General features: G+C 47.2%; 1 protein-coding gene across 1 annotated transcript; it reads left to right on the forward strand.

Annotated features, from left to right (window-relative positions):
* Positions 1-3,969: 3,969 nt before the first annotated feature.
* LOC130493354 (zinc finger protein 14-like) lies at positions 3,970-19,824 on the forward strand (the record flags this gene model as incomplete). The annotated part of the gene is made up of 7 exons (XM_056867068.1): positions 3,970-4,041; positions 11,316-11,810; positions 12,135-12,249; positions 15,187-15,257; positions 15,477-15,603; positions 17,705-18,111; positions 18,280-19,824. Coding segments are annotated over exons 1-7 (2,832 nt in total), but the record flags the coding sequence as incomplete, so codon positions are not given.
* Between the last annotated feature and the right edge of the window lie 588 nt (positions 19,825-20,412).

A 20,412-nucleotide genomic window follows, 5' to 3' on the forward strand; every position in this document is an offset into this window, starting at 1 on the left:
AAACAAAACGAAAGAATAACACTTGCACAGGAATTGGTCTAACTCATGTCAAGAGCCTGCCTGGACTCCTGGCAGGCTGAACAGCATAACGAATAGACACACTTGAACAGAAATAAGTATGACTCTGAAATAGAAATAAGCATGACTCTGACATTCTGCCCCCCTTAAGCCCCCCCTCCCAGGCCAGAGACAGATTGAGGCTTTTGGGGGTAGGCATCATGGAAATGTACCAGACGGGGGGCTGCTACATGGGGGGCTGCTACATGGGGGGCTGCTACCCAGTCATCATGTGCTGGTCCCAAATGCTTCCATCGTACCAAATAGAACAGTTTTCCTTCAGTTTGGAATCAAGGATTTTTGAAACTTCCAGATGCACCTCCCCTCCCACCACAGTTGGTACCTCGGGCTTAGGTTCTGGGTGGAATTGGGGAGCTGTTACATAAGGCTTGAGAAGACTGATATGAAACACTGGGTGGATTCCCCTGAGGGCTTTGGGTAGCGCCAGCTCTACCGCCACCTCGTTGATCACCCTTGTAATGGGCTAGGGACCCACATACTTATCACTGAGCTTTTTACATGGTCATAAGGTTCGGAGGTTTTTGGTGAAGAGGTAGACCTGATCCCCCACCTTAAAGTCCCACCCCGGGGAATGATGTTTGTCTGCATGCTCTTTGTACTTGCGTTTAGCTCGCTCCAGGTTTTTCTGGAGCCAAGGCCATGTGTTTTGAACCACCTGCACCCAATCTCCCACTTCACCTTTTACCCCCTCCTGGAGCAGTTCTACGTTCCCAAAGGATCCAAAATCCCTGCCGTACACCACCTGGAAGGGACTGTACCCCGTGGACGAATGAGGAGCATTATTGTAAGCATATTCAGCAAATGGCAGGAGATCCACCCAATCATCCTGGTGATAATTCACATAACAGTGTAAATAGCATTCCAACACAGAATTAACACGTTCCGTCTGTCCATCCGTCTGAGGATGGTGTGCCGAAGACAAAGCTTGTTCCACTCCCATGAGCTCTAAAAACGCTTTCCAGAACTTAGCCACAAACTGTGGGCCCCTGTCAGATATTATTTTGCGTGGGAACGAGTGATATTTCATCACGTGTGTAACAAACATATGTGCCAGCTTTTGGGCCGTCGGCAAGCCCGAACAAGGAACAAAATGCACTTGCTTAGAAAACAAGTCCGTCACCACCTACAATACCGTCTTCCCTTGGCTGGGGGGAAGATTTGTAATAAAGTCCATGGCAATGACTTCCCAGGGAACGGACGGGACTTCCAAAGGCTTGAGGAGTCCTGGGGTTTTCCCCATAAGTCCTTTAGAGGTTGCGCAGGTGTGGCAACTGCGCACGAAAAGGTCCACATCAGCTCTCATGCCTGGCCACCAAAACTGACACCTCAACAAATGTAAAGACTTGACAAACCCAAAATGTCCTGCGGTTTTTGCCCCATGAGCCATTTCTAAAATCTCCCTCCAAACAGTTTCTGGAACATATAGTTTCACCCCATGATACCACAACTCCCCCTGGCAAGTAAGAGTTTGAGGAAGCTTTTGGACCCCTTCCTCCTGGCACGCGGCTTCGGCCACCTTAGCGCGGAAAGCTTCCAAGAGTCCGCTTGCAGGGTCTGAATTCCCTGCTCGGCTCTGAGCCCGAGTGATCACGGCCAATCCCGACACCTCCCCCCGTTGCTCTGGGGTGAATAAAGAATCCACCGGGCGGTCGATTTGACTGCGGTACTGGGGAAGTCGGGACAGTGCATCAGCTAAACAATTTTCTTTCCCTGGAACATGTTTTAACACAAATCAGAACTTGGCAAACAACTGTGCCCAACGAACCTGTTTGGCGGACAGTTTTCTAGACCCTTTTAGTGCCTCTAGGTTCTTGTGGTCGGTCCAAACCTCAAAAGGAACATTAACCCCTTCCAAAAAATGTCTCCAAACCGAGAGGGCATGTTTTACAGCTGCTGCCTCCTTTCCCCACATAGCCCAGTTAAGTTCAGTTTGAGAGAACATCTTAGAAAAATACGCGCACGGTTGTAACTGGCCATCCTCGTCTCTCTGGAGGAGTGCCCCCCCATAGCTACGTCTGAAGCGTCCACCTGCACAACGAAAGGTTTTTCACAATCAGGGTGTTTCAACACTGGTTCAGATGTGAACAACTGTTTTGATGTGTCAAATGCTTGTTGACATTCTGGATCCCACAGTAACTTGGCTGACGGCAGCGTGGCTGCAGGTCCTTGCCTTTTGTCCGTAACAGTGAAGTCAGAGGCAAGGCTATTTGTGCAAAGTTATGAATAAAATTGCGGTAGAAATTAGCAAAGCCGAGAAATTGCTGCAATTGTTTGTGGGTAATGGGGACTTCCCACTCCACCACCGCCCGAACCTTTTCAGGGTCCATGGCAAGTCCCTGATGTGACACTATGTATCCCAGAAATGTAATGGAGGATTGATAAAAGTCACACTTGGAAACCTTGGCATACAACCTTTCCTCATAGGACTTGGTCTCCAGACCCCTCATTGTCTTTGTTGCCCTCCTCTGGACAGAGAAAAGGAAATATTTCTTTACACAGGAAGTGATTGAAATGTGGCATTTGTTGCTAGAGGTTGTAGTGATGGCCCTCCTCTGGACACTTTCCAGTTTGTCTACATCTTTCTTAAATTGCGGTGCCCAAAACTGAACACAGTACTCCAGTTGAGGTCTAACCAGAGTGGAGTAAAGCGATACCATCACTTCGCGTGATCTGGACACTATACTTCTGTTGATGCAGCCCAAGACTGCATTTGCCTTTTTAGCTACAGCATCACACTGCTGCTCATGTTCAGTGTTTGGTCTACTAAGACTCCAAGATCCTTTTTCACACACACTACTGCTCAGACAAGTCTCCCCGTCAGGTCCTGCGTCTCGGCCTTAGCCTGACACTACTGCACCCAGCCTCCTGACCCGAGCAGGCCACAGCCTTGGTCATGTGTTCCTGGTTCCCATGTCTTGTACAGTATCTGCGTTGTTTGTGCCCATCCTGTTTACCACAATCATCCCAGCTGCAGATCTGTTATGTCTATGTTCATCCTGAGAAAGCTTATCTGTTGTTGTAGCTGCCTGTGTAGTTTGCCCTATCCATCTCCAAAGTCTGAACTGTCTTTTAACCCTGTATCCTTGTCTTGATTCCTCATTAGTAGCCTTCTATGCCCCGAAGGCAGCCAGCTTCTTACTTTGTCTGATTTTGCTTGTAATAAAGTCTAAACTGCTTCAGAGCCTTGCCTGATGAGTTTTGCTTGAAGGAGACTAAGAAGGACAAACATCTGAGTCTGACATTAGGCTACTAATCCGTTTCTCCGTTCTCCTCTCTTGTGACCGGTGTTGGTTTACTATGGTGGAGGATGGGGATTTGAACAGAGTGCCGGATACTGTCCCTGACCCCAAGGTACCCGACACTGAGGACCAGCCCAAGGACGAGGAACGTCCGGTGGGAGAGCGCCCCGGAGGCGACCCCTGGGGACGTCCGGAATTTCCCCGGCGCGCCTGGCTGGATTCCCCCCGGTTGTTGTAAGCCCTTGGTCAGAGACAGTCAGGTCCAAAGAAGATGGTTTTTACTGGTCAAATAGGTTAACAGAGCACAAAGAAAAGGTGACAGCAATGGAGCTTGCTGGCTTGCACTTGGTAATATAAAAGCATGAAAAAAGCAAGAGATTACAGAACACAAACAGCGCTGTAGTTCCCACAGCTTCAGAGAGTTCAGGTATGCATAACAGTCCTTGAGAGCTGGTCAGTGGAAAACGAAACTGAGATACAGGCCTGACAGTTGTGGATGACTGGGGGCAGATACTCGATGGTGGCGGCCAGTGGTTTCGGGGCTTCCTGAGGATCTGTGGGGTCCTGGACCCATTCCCGGGGATTGGCAACAGCATGAGTGGGACACCGAGCGCCAACACCTCCTGCATCAGAGCCGGAACAGCTTGCCACGATGCGGGAGTTTATGCGGGATATGTGGCTGGAGATGGATGAGCTACGACATTCTCCTCCAGCCAACCAGCCGGTGTGTAGGAGCAGGCCATGAAGACAGTTCATGGTTAAGCTCCCAGGTGTTGTTCACATATACACTGATGGGAGCGACAGACCAAGAAAGGGATCTTGGGGTGGTAGTGGATAGCTCAATGAAGATGTCAACCCAGTGTGCGGCTGCTGTAAAAAAGGCAAATTCTGTGCTGGCCATAATTAGAAGAGGAACAGAGACTAAAACTGCTGATCTCATACTGCCCTTGTACAAATCTATGGTGAGACCACACTTGGAATACTCTGTACAGTTCTGGTCACCACACCTAAAAAAGGATATTACAGAGCTTGAGAAGGTGCAGAAAAGAGCAACCAAAATGATTAGGGGACTAGAGCAACTGTCCTATGGGGAGCGGTTAAGGCACTTAGGACTGTTTATCTTGGAAAGAAGGCTGCTGAGGGGAGACATGATAGAGGTCTATAAAATTATGCATGGTTTGGAGAGAGTGGACAGGGAGAAGTTTTTCTCTCTCTCCCATAATACTAGAACACGGGGTCATCTGCTGATGCTGGAGGGTGAGAGATTCAAAACAGATAAAAGGAGGTATTTTTTCACACAACGCATAGTTAAATTATGGAACTCCCTGCCCCAGGATGTGGTGATGGCTGCCAGCTTGGAGGGCTTTAACAGGGGAGTGGACATATTCATGGAGGGGTATTCATGGCTGTTAGTTAGAATGGATACTAGTCATGTTGCGTACCTATTCTCTCTAGTATCAGAGGAGCATGCCTCTTATTTTGGGTGCGGTGGAACACAGGCAGGATGGTGCTGCTGCAGTCGTCTTGTTTGTGGCTTCCTAGAGGCACCTGGTTGGCCACTGTGTGAACAGACTGCTGGACTTGATGGGCCTGGGTCTGATCCAGCAGGGCCTTTCTTATGTTCTTATGTAAGAGGAAAAGCAGGATTCATGCTTTGTCTTCCCCCTATCCATTGGAAAAAGGAAAGTGAATTTCAGAGAGTCAGCCGCCTCCCTTAGGATTCACTGTTCCTGGGTCGGCCGCCCCTGGATTTCCCACCACATGGTTTGCCTGGTCCAGTGTGGCTCAGCGTAAGCCAGTGTGATGTAGTGGTTAAGAAGGATGGACTAGTAGTATGTGAAGGCCCCAGATTCGAATCCCCACTCAGGCCATGGAATGCTCGCTGGGTGACCTTGGGCCGGTCGCACTCTCAGCCTCACCTAGTTCACAAGGTTCTTGTGAGGATAAAATGGGGGAGAATGATTTAACCTGCTTTGGGTCCCCGCTGGGGAGAAAGGCAGGGTTTAAATGAGTTAAGCAAATAAATACCTGAAATGGGCCCAAGTGACTCTTTTGCAACGCCTGATGGGGCCAACACAAGACTGGAAATCAGGTGGCTCCAAGCACACAACTCCCAGAACAAATCTAGGGCAGGTCTTGGGACAGCCCTGGAAATTAGGCATAGTGAAGTGAGTGCCCGTCTCTGGGTGGGCTTAATGTGGAGGAGGATTGCCCATTTCTAGGAGAAAATAAAGTCCAGAAGCAGAAAGGGGCCTCTGGTGCCAGCCAGCCCCCCTCCTCCTCCTCCTTTGGGGCTCCAAGAAAGAAGCCTGTTGAATCTGCTCAGGTGGGCTGGATCCTGCTTGGGGAGGGGCTTCAAAGGCGTGGGGGGGGGAGAGAGAGAAGGGGCCACAGCTCCTCTTGCCAGAGGTCATTCAAGGCTGAGGGGTGGTCTGCCCCTCCCCCCCCCCATGTCTATGGTTTCCTCCTCGGTCTTTCATGGATCTCCCCTCCCCAAGCAAACGCAAAGCCCCTTTTACAGGGAGGAGGCGGGGGGGGTGGTGGGGTGGCTGGCCGAGCTTTGCACCCCCGACGGAGGAGCCAGGCTGTCGGCTGCCTCCGCCCCACGGAAACGAGTCTAGCACCCTAGAGAGGCCACTTCCTCCTCCTTACGCGGAGGGCGCGTTTGGGAAGGCGGGCTCTGTGGTTGTGACGCGGCCAGCAGCTCCTTCCCAGTGAGTCCAGGGGGGGGGGAGGGGGAGTGCCAGGGGGGTCAGAGGCCGGGCAAGATCCGGGAGGGAGAGGTGGGGGGGGGGCGGATGCAGCCCCTTCCCTGCAGGGCGGAGGCCTCGCCAGGGACCCAGGTGTGCAGAGGGGGAAGGGGGCCTGGAGGGGTCATCGTGGGGGGGGGAGGTGTTGTGATTCCTGGCGGAGGAGTGGGTTGGCGGTCCAGGAAAGGCAGGAGGGAAGAGGGGGCTGGATGGTGGGGAAGGGAAGTGGTTGGGGGTCAGACCCCCCCCCCCATCCCGGCAGCTCCTCTCCAGAGTGGCTGTTTCGAGGGAGGGAATCTGGGCGCGAGGGGGGGGGGAGATAAAGGACACCCGGCATGACACGTGTTTGGGAATGAGGGGCACTCAGACGGGGCCGAGTCTGCCATCCCCTTTCCTTCCGGAGGGCAAAAGCCCCGAGCAGAGAGCAAAGGGGTCCGAGGGGGCCGGAGGAGGGCAGCGATGCCCAAGGACAGCAAAAAAAAACACCCCACCTCCCTCCCTGCTGGAGGGCAGGAGAGAGAGACGAGGCCCCCACCCGGCACGCCTAGCAGACATCACTCTCTGACCTGGTTCGCACAAGCAGAGGCAGTGGGCACCACCTTTCTCCTTGCAGATCTAGCTTTCTGTGTGCAGGGAGTTTCCTGTGATGCAGCGGAACGTTTGCAGTCGCCAAGTTCCGGGATGGAATCTCCCACCTGCCCCCTTGAGCCAGACGGTCCAGTTTTAGCTCCTGGTGTGTGGCTGTGGACATGATATGCATCATGATAGTAAATCTGGAGTGGTTCAACAAAAGAATACTGAGGATCCATGTGGATCCATGATTTTTAACTCTGTTTTTGTGCACCGTAGGGTTGCCCCAAAGCATTGGGTCCATGATTTTTTGGGGTATGGGCATAATATGGGATTTGAGTTAGGGGTGACTCAGTGCAAAAGCCCTGAAGATGTATAAGGTTCTATGTTTTGGAACCATTTTTCTGTGCCGTGGCAGTGCCACAAAGCGGGGGCTGCCTCATTTGGTCAGTGCAATCTATGGCTACGAATGTACTCCGTGATTTTAGGGTGATTTTAACACAAAAATCATAAGGATGTATGAGAATTTGTGCTTTTGAATTATTTTTCCCCCACCCTCGTAGCACCATGAAGCAGTGGGTGCGTGATTTTTGTGGTGCTGCCTTTAAACTAAGTCGTGATCTACAGTATGACAGTGGATTTCTTTTATAAAAATCATATGATTTCACGAGGATCCATTTAAATGCATCTAGATCCGAATTTTACCCAATCCCTTTTCCACCCAACTTCAGCTGAGGTATGGTATTTCTATAATCTTTTTGGTCCAATTCCTCTTTGAAGGGTACCCAAATATGGTGTGTGTGTTTGGGGGAGGGGGCTTCCTAGGTATGCAGAAGAGTTTGGGCATTGAAAGAAAAAAATCATCACCCCGACCCCACCCCAGTCCACCCCAGCAGAGGGGCTTGAGCATGCTTTTCACCCTCCAGCATCCATGGAAGATTGAAATGAGTTGAGCAGTATTTCAGGGGGAGAGAAAGGACAAAGTAGGAGGAGGCTTGGAGACAGTGGGCTCCCCTGATATCAACCCCACAATCCAGGCTATTATGAGCTTTTCAGAGCTCTGCCCCTTGGTCTCCAAATCAGCTCCACAGATGGATTTTATAGCATCTTCTCCTAAAGAGACTGATTCCTTCCTCCACACACACTCAATAAATGCTTTGTGGCAAAAGGGGTGTGTTGTCTAAGAAATTCGGTACTCCATAGAATGGGGGGAAAAGCATGATTTTCCCAGAGTACTTGGAGGGCCTGAAGCTGCAGATAGTTTACCTCAGAAGAACCTCAGCTTTTAAAATTTAGTTGATCTGATTTCTGTTATAAGACTATACGTTAATATTCTAGGTATGAAAATTTCTTATACTGATTACTGGAAGGGGGAGTGTGTTACTTATTAATTGGCTATTAGTCTGTATTGTGATGGTGGTTATAAATGTTTGCAATGGATGTCCTATGAATCTTCCCAGAGCGATTGTAGGGCCTGATGCTGACAGTCGCCCCCCTCGGAAGGACTCCAGCCTTTTTATAAAGCTGCACAGTAATATTCGAGGGCTGCAAGAAACTCCTGAAAAGAAAGGACAGACAACACACCAAGATAGAGTGGAGCTGCAAGTCTATGCATCTTTATGGGACGAGCAACACAGAAATCCAAAAACAGGCCCGAACTGGTACATGTTCATTATTCTTTTACATACTTAACTGCTGTTCTGTGTCTTATAAGAAAGAAGAAATTTGAAATTTGCTTACCTATAGTTTCTAAAATGTCAGTGTCACATGATGGGATCACACCGTCAAATATTTACCGCACAGTATTCAGTGGTCTGTGTTGCTGTTATTGCATCCTGTTATTTTGCTAAATTCTTGACCCCAAGTGGCAATCGGCACTATCCTGGGTATTCAAGAAAGGGCCACTAGAGCAGAAAAGTGATACAACTGTTCCTGCCCTCCCTCTCGTGATCTTCCTATGGTCATAGAATTAGCATTGCTGACAAATGGCCATCTTGCCATTGCTTAAAAACCTCCAGGGAAGGAGAGCCCACCACCTCTCGAGGTCTCCTGTTCCACTGAGAAACCACTGTAACTGTAAGACCTTCAGGGAACAGAAAACAACTCAGCACCATCCTCTATATGACAGTGCTTCAAGTCCTTGAAGATGGTTACCATATCCCCTCTCAGTCTCCTCCTCTTCAGGTTAAACATACCCAGCTCCTTCAACCTTTCTTCATAGGACTTGGTCTCTAGACCCCTCACCATCCTTGTTGCCCTCCTCTGGACGCATTCCAGCTTCTCTACATCCTTCTTTAATTGCTGTGCCCCAAACTGAACACAATACCCTAGGTGAGGGCTAACCAGAGCAAAGTGATAGCATCACTTTGCATGACCTGGACACTATACTTCTGTTGATACAGCCCAAGATCGCATTTGCCTGTTTAGCTACCACATCACACTGCTTACTCAAGTTCAGTGTATGGTCTACTATGACCCCTAGATCCTTTTGGCACACTACTGCTAAGGCAAGTCTCCCCCATCCTAATAACCTTCCCAGCTCACTTAGTGCAAGTGACTCATCACAGAAAGACAAATTCTCCCTCCTGTGCGGGGGTTTGGGTGGGAGGAGCAGCATCCATTTGCCAGGCAAGAGGTGTACAGACTCCCAGGCAGAACAACAGAGAGAATCACCAGGGCGCAGTCACAGGAGGCATAGGATCTGGTCCAACTAAGGATGTTGGCTGATGCTCCCCCTTGTCTGCCATCTCCCTGATGCAGGTAGAGCCTGTAGATGACCTGGAATGACAATGGATTAGTTTGCATTTAGAAAGGGGCTCCTTTGGGAGGTGGACTCCTTGCCATTATCTCATGCCCTCCCCAGGCTCCATCCCTAAACATCTGGTAAATTCCAGACCTGAAGTTGGCATCCTTGTACGTTTGGCAGGGTTCATTGCCCCCCCTAGCTCCTGTTCATCCCAGCAGCCCTTGGGCCCTGACCTGGAGGGTCTTCAGGAAGTCAACTCAGCCCTGTTCCATGCACAGACCACACCCCTGACACAATCCCACTCTGTGCCAATGTAAGATTTCCACTTGCCCTACCCAAGCAGGAGACCACTATGGCTTTGGGTGGGCTTCTCTCCTGACAGGCTTAGTGGCCATCTGAAGCCCCTAGAACAGCCTGAACAGTAATCAGACGCAAGCTTGTACCATCTTTACAGATCCAGAGACAGTTCACTTTCCCAAACAACCCAACAGGCATATGTAAAAAGGCTTGATATATACTATATGTGTGTGTTAAGTGCTGTCAAGTCACTTCCAACTCAAGGCAACCCTATGAATCAGTGTCCTCCAAATTGTCCTGTCCTCAACAGCCTTGCATTTTGAGGGCCATGGCTTCCTTTATAGAGTCAATCGATCTCTTGTTGGTTTTCCTCTTTTCCTTCTGCCTTCAACTTTTCCTAGCATGATTGTCTTTTCCAGTTACTCTTCTCTTCTCATAATGTGACTAAAGTACAACAGTCTCAGTTTAGTCATTTGAGCTTCTAGGGCCAGTTCAGGCTTGATTTGATCTATAACCCACTGGTTTGTTTCTTGGCAGTCCACGGTATCCGTAACACTCACCTCCAACACCACATTTCAAAGGAATCTACTTGCTTTCTATCAGCTTTCTTCATAGTCCAGCTTTCACACCCATACATAGTAATAGAGAATACGATGGCATTAATTACCTTGATCTTGGTTGCCAGTGACGCATCCTTACACTTAATAATCTTTTCTAGCTCCTTCATGGCTGGCCTTCCCAGTCTCAATCTCCTTCTGATTTCTTGACTGCAGTCTCCCTTTTGGTTGATGATGGAGCCAAGGAATAGAAAGTCTTGAACAATTTCAATTTCCTCTTTGTCAACTTTAAAGTTGCGTAATTCTCCTGTAGTCATTACTTTGGTCTTGTTCAGCTGCAGTCCTGCTTTCGCACTTTCTCTTTTAACTTTCAGCAGTAGTCGTTTCAAGTCTTCGCTATTCTCTGCCAGTAATGTGGTATCAACGGCATATCTCAAATTGGTAATGTTCCTCCCCCCAATTTTCATTCCACCTTCATCTAAATCTAATCCAGTTTTCCTAATTAAATGTTCTGCATACAGATTGAAGAGATGGGGAGATAAAATACATCCTTTAACACCTTTGCCATTTGGAAACCATTCTGTTTCTCCATATTCTATCCTAACTGTGGACTTTTGTCCAGAGTACTGGTTGTGCATCAAAACGATCAGATGTTGTGGCACACCCATTTGCTTTAAAACCAGCCATAGATTTTCGTGATTCACACAGTCAAAAGCTTTGCTGTAATCTATGAAACACAAGCTGATATTCTTCTGAAATTCTCCCGTATGCTCCAATAACCAATGTAAGTTTGCAATATGATCTCTACTGCCTCTCCCTTTTTTGAATCTAGCTTGAGCATCAGGCATTTCTCGTTCCATATATGATAACAGTCTTTGTTGTAAGATATTGAGCATCACTTTACTTGTTTGAGAAATGAATGCGATGGCCCAGTAGTTGCTGTACTCTAGCAAAATGTACTATAGCATAATAATATTACAAGCCACAAGTGGCATTTTAGTTCTGATCCACCATGTATCTACCTTCTCTTTTGTTTACCTTCTAGCACGTTGCTTTCTCTCCCCCCCCTCCTCCGCAGAGAGAAGCCCCTCCTTGTAGCCAAGTGAGTAAAGGCATCTTTTCACAGTCAGAGGTGACCCAAGAGAAGGAGATGGAAGAGCAAGACCTAGAAGGACCTGGACGTGGCAAGAGAGTAAAGAAAGGCCCCCAGCCCATCCAAGCTGGAAGTGGCATTGAATCCTGGGAAACAGCTGTGCCAGAAATCTGGGATCAGGAGCCCCTGAACTCAGAAATACAGTGCCGACGCTTCAGGCAGTTCCGCTACTGTGAGGCTGAGGGGCCCCGAGAGGTTTGCAGCCAGCTCCATGGACTTTGCAACCACTGGCTGAAGCCAGAGAGACACACCAAGAAGCAGATCCTGGACCTGGTGATCCTGGAGCAGTTCCTGACCATCCTGCCCCAGGAAATGCAGCACTGGGTCAGAGGATGCAGGCCGGAGACCAGTTCCCAAGCGGTGGCCCTGGCTGAAGGCTTCCTCCTGAGTCAGGCAGAGGAGAAGAGGCAGGCAGAACAGGTGAGGGCTTTTCATTCCAGGTATTCCAATTCAAACAATGATATCCAACCTACTCCAAAAACTCCCCTATCTGATATTTGCGCAAGTGTTAATTATTATATTATTATATTTGCGCAAGTATTAATTGTTTAATTATTAAACAACCTGTTTCAGCAGCCACTTCTTCTAGGGAATATTTTTATCCCTCCAGATAATTCCCCAGGGTTGAAGGAAAACCCTACTAGGTCTGCTGATAGAAAGGTGGGGAGTCTGGGAGTGGGGCACGCTGTATACCTTGGTGTCCTCCATTCCTTCTCTTACCCGTCTCCCTTGCTGCTGTTTCAGAGTTGGGGTCCATCCATGAAGATGGAAGCTGAGTTCTGTGAGACGGAAGGAGTTTTGTTGGAGGAAGGGCAGCGGGCCCAGGCCCAGGAGCATGCCCAAGATGCCCTCTCATGCGGTAAGGACTATGACAACTGACCCCCAGTTGTGTACCAGTAGAGTAACCGAAATCACTGGGTTAGGTCAGTATACTCAAAAACGATAAAGCTCTAAAAAGCTTTATTAATAGAAAAGTTCAGAAAAGAGATTAAAATACGGGTTGTATAGTCAGTTTGGCCAAAGGCATATAAAACAATCAATCTAGCTGGCTTCATTACACTTACTAAGATGTTACATAGTTGCTGATCTTAAAAGTTATAAAGATGTTGGTTCAGGCGACAGAGTGACATGCTGAAATTGACACATGGAAGAAGAGTGACCACCATAAGGCATAGCCAAACTTATGGAAAAGTGGACTCAGGTCAGATGACCCACCACTCCCAATCAAGGTGGACTCTTGGGAGAACTGGGTCATCTCTCGATGAAGATGTCAACCCAGTGTGCAGCTGCTATGAAAAAGGCAAATTCCATGCTGGCCATAATTAGGCAAGGAACAGAGAATAAAACTGCTGATATCATACTGCCGTTATACAAATCTATGGTGAGAGCACACTTGGAATGTTGTGTACAGTTCTGGTAACCACACCTAAGAAAGGTTTTTGCAGAGCTTGAGAAGGTGCAGAAAAGCGCAACCAAAATGATCAGGGGACTAGAGCAATTGCCCTGTGAGGAGCGGTTAAAACACTTAGGGCTGTTTAGCTTGGAAAGAAGGCGGTGTATGAGGGGAGACATGATAGAGGTCTATAAAATTATGCATGGTATGGAGAGAGTGGACAGGGAGAAGCTTTTCTCCCTCTCATAATACTAGAACGCGAGGTCATCTGCTGAAGCTGGAGGGTGAGAGATTAAACTAATAAAAGGAAGTATTTCTTCACACAACGCATAGTTAAATTGTGGAACTCCCTGCCCCAGGATGTGATGGCTGCCACCTTGGAAGACTATAAGAGGGGAGTGGACATGTTCGTGGATAGAGGAGTATTCATGGTTACTCGTTAAAATGGATACTGGTCATGATGCATACCTATTATATTAGGTGCATTGGAACACAGGCAGGATGCTGCTGCTGCAGTTGTCTGGGGGCTTCCTAGAGGCACCTGGTTGGCCACTGTGTGAACAGACTGCTGGACTTGATGGGCCTTGGTCTGATGGTATGAGCTCGTGACTTTGATGGTTCTGCCCATTAGCGTAACAAGTTACTGGTGCTGTTTGTGAGAACAGATTGAACTCGGCCTGTGAGAAATTACTGTGTGCTGAACCTTAGACACACAAAATGGAGTATAGTGATGTAGCAAATAACAAAATGGTTATTCTGTCTTCACAAGGACTCATTGTGCCTGGATGGGATTGGGGCTCTCAGTGAATTTGATGGGTAGAGAGTTCTGCCTTTATACAAATCTATGCGGGGGGTGGATGGGAAGAAATGCTTCTCCATGCAACTTTTGGCACTCAAAGTGATGCGTATAATGGGGATTATATAAATTCATGGAGGAAGTCCCTCACATTGCTTACAATATTCATATCCCACATTTTTTTGCATTTGAGGGGCACAACGTGGCTCAAAGGAAAGACAGACAAATCTGGGCTGAGTTCTTCAGTTTTGCGAATAAATGGAGCCTGCATGTTCTGGGCAGTATAGCTCTGTCAACCAGATGCTAGGGGCCAGTAATAGTGGGAGAGCGTGTTTTGTGCTCATACTTAGTGGGGCATCTGTCATCCCACTACAGGAAATAGGATGACGGACTAGGAATGCCAGGCTTTGGAGTGGCATGGCCAGTAGCTTTGGGAGGATGTGATATCACACATATATTCATTCATATATATCATAAGTGATATTCATTTCCTCAACCCAGATGTGACATTAGTTGGGCAGTAGACGCTCTTGGCACTCACTGATATTGCCTTGAGTTTCATTTTTGTGTATCATGGAGGATTTTATCCCTTTATTCCAGTTTTGAACCTCCACTGCATTTTTATCTTTTGTATTATCAGTCCATAGCTATTTATGTATATATTTAATATTAATTTTTAAGGATATTTGATGGACTGTGACTGCAATTAAAGTCTGTTCTGCCCTGAGTTTCAAGATTCATTCAATTCACATCTGGTTCTTCAGCCGGATGTGGCAGCAAGGTGCCGTGAGACGTCATTTTCACCTCCCTCTTTTTCTCCCACCAGCCTAGACTCAAGGGCGTTTCGAGGGTCCAGCTGGTGGGAGAATAGCCTTCCTGGGCCTTTTCTCTGATCCAGCGGAAATGCTGCCACGTATTTGGGCTCCAGCATTCACAGCACCCCTATTACTATCTATGGGTGTTAGAGCTGGACAATGAAGAAAGCCGATAGGAAGAAAGTATATTCCTTTGAAATGTGGTGTGGGGGGAGAGTGTTATGCATACCCTGGGCCACCCAAAAAACAAATCAGTTTTAGATCAAATCAAGCCTGAACTGACCCTAGAAGCTAAAATGACTAAACTGAGGCTGTCATAAATCAGACACATTATGAGAAGACAAGAGCCACAGGAAAAGACAATAACGCTAGGAAAAGTTAAAGGCAGCAGGAAAAGAGGAAGACCCAACAAGAGATAGATTGACTCTATAAAGGAAGCCACGGCCCTCAGTTTGGGAGATCTGAGCAAAGTTGTTAGGACACTTTGGAGGACATTGATTCATAGGGTCGCCATGAGTCGGAAGCGACTTGACAGCACTTAACACACACACACATTCACAGGACAGATTTAAAGTATCATTGGAGTCTGAAATGTTGCAGCAGCATTTAGAGCCCCTTAAGGTTGATGGGTACTTTGTGCTTCTCTTCCACCTCTTCTTCATCTTACTACAAAGTGTTACAATTTTTTTAGCGTACATACAGCAGAGTGCCTCAGCCCTGGGAACGGGTGTGCTTGAAGCACGATTCAAGTCGTGGCTAATACACTTTCTTCCACTTTTCTCTCCCTCACAGGCAGTGAAGAGGCAGTGTTGATCCATTCTCTTTGCGAAGGTGTGGAAACTGCTGTTGCACCTCCAGTCCACGTAAGCAAGATGAACAGGGGAGAGCCTGGGTCCCCCCTCCTTTCTCAAGGGGATTTTCTCCTGCAGTTGTTGTTAAGGGGCCCAGGCAAGAGGCTCTGAATGCCACTCTTTTTACACACGGCAAGATCTCCAGCCTGCACCCTCCCAGAATGCCCCTTTACAAGGAGCCATCTCTGCTTGGCATGATCTCTGACAAGGGAATCTGTTTTTTTCTTTCAGTCTTCAGTTTCCTTTGGTGAGGTAGCCATGTATTTCACTAAGGCAGAGTGGGCCCTGTTGGATCCAGACCAAAAAGCTCTCTACAGGGAAGTCATGCTGGAGAACTACAGGAGCGTGGTCTCTCTGGGTAAGGGGCCAAAGGTGCAAATTGCTGCCATTAGGATTGTGCCATTGGGCTTATGTGCGAATCAAAATCATGAACCCCAATACATTGAGGCTTTCCTTGTTATTTGATCCCTTTTGGAAGCCTCAAGGTGGTGGGGTGGCAATGAAATTGATATTCAGCGTGCCCAGGTAGAATGACCCAAACAGCCTGGCTGGCCCAGGGGCAACAGAGGCCAGTGCTGTGGCCATCGCCCAAGCCATAGCGGATGTCCTGGCTGAGGCCAATGTGGGACTAAGAGGCCCTCAGGAAGACTCTGGAAGGGGCCCCATCCTAATTTCTCAGTTGCCAACGTTTGCAACATGTTTTCCCCCTGATGGGATTATTGTCATCCCTTCTGACTGTGATCTGGAATGCAGCCATCCCCTTTACACTGATTGGGATATTGGGCTTTAATCTTGACCAGGTTTCCATTCTTCCATTCCCTTTCTCTTTCTTTCTCCCCCCTCTTCGAAAGGCTCTAGATTGGAGAAAGTAGCTCAATTCACCTCTCCTCCACATGAGGCCAGCTGGGTGAACTTGGGCCACAGTTCACTCAAAACTCTCCCAGCCCTACCTATCTCACAAGGTGTCTGTTGTGGAGAGTGGAAAGGAATGTGATTTGTAAGGTGCTCTGAGACTCTTTGGGGTAAAGAAAAGCGGGGCATAAAAGTCTCTTCTATGTCTCTTCTATTTAGCCACACACAGATCAATAGCAGAGACTCAAAAGAGTTGCCTGACAACTCAAATGTGAACAGTGGGGGAATGATTCTTTGCCACGGTAAGGGAGAAAAATACACATGGGGAGAATGGACAGGGGAGGGATAGGAAGAATATAAAAGCTGGTCACCTGGGGGGGCTGGCTGGTGATAAGGTGTGACCAGCTGCTCAGTAGTGGGGCAGGGAAAGAAAGTCTGATAACGGAAATACAGACCCATTAGTGAGCAGTGCCAGATGGGTTGCTTGGCTTCTTGTGTAGGTGCTGACTGAACCTTTTTCTTTATTCCAGCAGCACATATAGAGGAGATGGTAGGGGGGTTTCAGGGGTTCTCTTTGGAGAAAGCCAAGAATGGAGACTCTAAAGAAAATGACAGAGATGGAGACAGTCCTACCAGGCAGGAGGGAAGACACACAGACAAGAGGAGAGAGAAGTCCGTTCTGTGCCAAGGAGGAGGCTTACGTGAAATCCCAGTCCAAGATAAAAGATCGACCAATACAAGAATCAAGAAAGGCCTCCATGGTAATCGGAGAAACTGCTCCAGGGAAAATGAAAATGAAAGTGTGGTCTTTGGAAAAACCTTCAGTAAGAACATGCATGTTATTTCTGAGAGAAAAATTCCCACAAGAGAAAAATCATATGATTGCGTGGATTGCAACAAGACCTTCAGTTGGAAATCAACCCTTACTTCACATCAAACTATTCACTCAGGTGAGGAGCTGTATAAATCATTAGACTGGTAATCGGAGAAACTGCTCCAGGGAAAATGAAAATGAAAGTGTGGTCGAAGGCTTTCACGGTCAGAGTTCATTGGTTCTTGTAGGTTATCTGGGCTGTGTGACCGTGGTCTTGGTATTTTGTTTCCTAACATTTCACCAGCAGTTGTGGCAGGCACCTTCAGAGGAGTAACACTGAAGGACTTCAGTGTTACTCCTCTAAAGATGCCTGCCACAGCTGCTGGCGAAACGTCAGGAAACAAAATACCAAGACCACTGTCACGCAGCCTGCATAACCTACAGGAACCAATGAAAGTGTGGTCTTTGGAAAAACCTTCAGTAAGAACCTGCATGTTATGTCTGAGAGAAAAATTCCCACAAGAGAAAAATCATATGATTACATTGAATGCAAAAAGACCTTCAGTTGGAAATCAGCCCTTACTTCACATCAAACTATTCACTCAGGTGAGGAGCTGTATAAAGCTCCTGCAAACCCAGACTTTCTGATGCAGCAGGTGTTCATGATACTTTAAAATGCATATTAATGTGCCCTTCAATATAGAGCAGGAAAAAGCCACTGAATTTTTTTGTGTGTGGATTATCAGACCTCCTTGCATGGGTACTAACAGGATCTTTCTTTTCATTCCAACAGGGGATGATCAGTGGAAGGTGGGTGATGAGGAATTGCATCACCTCTTAACAGATGAAGTGAAAAGTGTAGATTTGAAAGGAAGCTTCAGGATTCAAGGCCAACCTAAGAGGCAAAAAGTATGTCACATGGACGAGAAGAAAGATAAACCCATTTCTGGCCAAGGGCAGGATTTCCATGAACGAAGCCACATGGTGGAGGAAGCATATAAGTGCTTGGAGCGTGGAATGAACTTCTCAGATCAAAACCAATATGATATCCATTTGCAAATGCACAGTGGAAAGAAGACCCATCAATGCTTGGAGTGTGGCAAGAGCTTCCTTCATAGAGCAGAACTCCTTAGGCATCAAAGAACACACATAGGTGAAAAACCTTATCGCGACTCAGACTGTGGCAAGAGCTTCTCACACATTTCAGACCTTTTTGAACACAAAAGAATTCATTCAGCAGAGAATCCATTTATCTTCACAGAAAGTGGAAGGATGTTCTCGTGTGGAAGAAAAGGAAATGCACTTTCCCCGAAGCATAGGATAATGGGGGCACATAAATGCTTTCGGTGTGGAAAGAATTTCAGATACAGATCAAAGCTCCTTGTGCACCAAAAAATACACACAGGGGAGAAACATTTTCAGTGCTCCGAGTGTGGAAAGAACTTCAGTCACAGTGGCACTCTTCAACAGCATCAAAGAACCCACACTGGGGTGAACCCTTTTGTATGCTCTGAGTGTGGAAAGAGATTTACTCAAAATGGGCCCCTTCAAAGACATCGAAGAACCCACACAGGGGAGAAACCTTTTGAATGCTCAGTGTGTGGAAAGAGATTCAGCCAGAATGGCAATCTTCAACAGCATCAAATAACCCACACAGGGGAGAAACCTTTTGAATGCTCAGAGTGTGGAAGGAGATTCAGTCAAAGTAGCAATCTTAAAAAGCATCAAAGAACCCACACACGGGAGAAACCTTTTGCATGCTCAGAGAATGGAAAGAGATTCAGTCGCAGTGGCAATCTTCAACAGCATCAAAGAACCCACACAGGGGAGAAACCTTTTGAATGCTCAGAGTGTGGAAAGAGATTCAGTCTCAGTGGCAATCTTAAACAGCATCAAAGAACCCACACAGGGGAGAAACCTTTTGCATGCTCAGAGTGTGGAAAGAGATTCAGTCAGAGTAGCAATCTTCAAAGCCATCGAAGAACCCACACAGGGGAGAAACCTTTTGCATGCTCAGAGTGTGGAAAGAGATTCAGTCAGAGTGGCAGTCTTAAAAAGCATCAAAGAACCCACACAGGGGAGAAACCTTTTGAATGCTCAGAGTGTGGAAAGAGATTCAGTCGCAGTGGCAATCTTAAACAGCATCAAAGAACACACACAGGGGAGAAAGCTTTTGCATGCTCAGAGTGTGGAAAGAGATTCAGTCAAAATGGGCCCCTTCAAAGACATCGAAGAACCCACACAGGGGAGAAACCTTTTATATGCTCAGAGAATGGAAAGAGATTCCGTCACAGTGGCAATCTTCAACAGCATCAAAGAACCCACATAGGGGAGAAACCTTTTGCCTGCTCAGAGTGTGGAAAGACATTCCATTTCAATGGCAAACTTCTACAGCATTTAAGAACCCACACAGGGGAGAAACCTTTTGAATGCTCAGAGTGTGGAAAGAGATTCAGCCAGAATGACAATCTTCAACAGCATCAAAGAACCCACACAGGGGAGAAACCTTTTGACTGCTCTGAGTGTGGAAAGAGATTTCGTTTTAGTGGTGATCTTCGAAAGCATTTAAGAACCCACACAGGGGAGAAACCTTTTGAATGCTCAGAGTGTGGAAAGAGATTCAGTCACAGTGGCAGTCTTCATACGCATCAAAGAACCCACACGGGGGAAAAACCTTTTGACTGCTCTGAGTGTGGAAAGAGGTTTCATTTTAGTGATGCGCTTCAAAAGCATTTAAGAGTCCACACAGGAGAGAAACCTTTTGAATGCTCTGAGTGTGGAAAGAGATTCAGTCATAGTGGCAGTCTTAAAAAGCATCAAAGAACCCACACAGGTGAGAAACGGTTTGAATGCTCAGAGTGTGGAATGAAATTCAGTCACAGTGGCAATCTTAAAAGGCATCAAAGAACCCACAAGGGGAGAAACCTTTTCAATTCTCAGAGTGTGGAAAGAGATTCAGTCTCAGTAGCAATCTTAAACAGTATAAAAGAACCTTTTGAATGCTCAGAGTGTGGAAAGAGATTTAGTGGCTGTAGCGATTTTCAAAGGCATTTAAGAATACACATGGGAGAAATATTTTGAATGCTCAGAATGTGGGAAGAGATTCAGTCTCAGTGGCAATCTTAAACAGCATCAAAGAACCCACACGGGATAAACCTTTTGGATGCTCAGAGTGTGGAAAGAGATTTAGTTACAGTGGCGATCTTCAAAGCCATCAAAGAACGCACACAGGGGAGAAACCTTTTGAATGCTCAGAGTGAGGGAAAAGATTCAGTCAGAATGGCAACCTTCAACGGCATTATAGAATCCACACAGGGAAGCCTTTTGTCTGCTCAGAGTGTGGAAAGAGATTTTGTTTTAGTGGCGATCTTCAAAAGCATATAAGAACCAACACAGGGGAGATACCTTTTGAATGCTCCGACTGTGGAAAGAGATTCAGTCAATGTGACAGTGTTAAAATGCATTTTAGAACCCACACAGGGAGAAACGTTTTGATTACTC

Source organism: Euleptes europaea, chromosome 1 (assembly GCF_029931775.1).
Source record: "Euleptes europaea isolate rEulEur1 chromosome 1, rEulEur1.hap1, whole genome shotgun sequence".
Lineage (NCBI taxonomy): Eukaryota > Metazoa > Chordata > Lepidosauria > Squamata > Sphaerodactylidae > Euleptes > Euleptes europaea.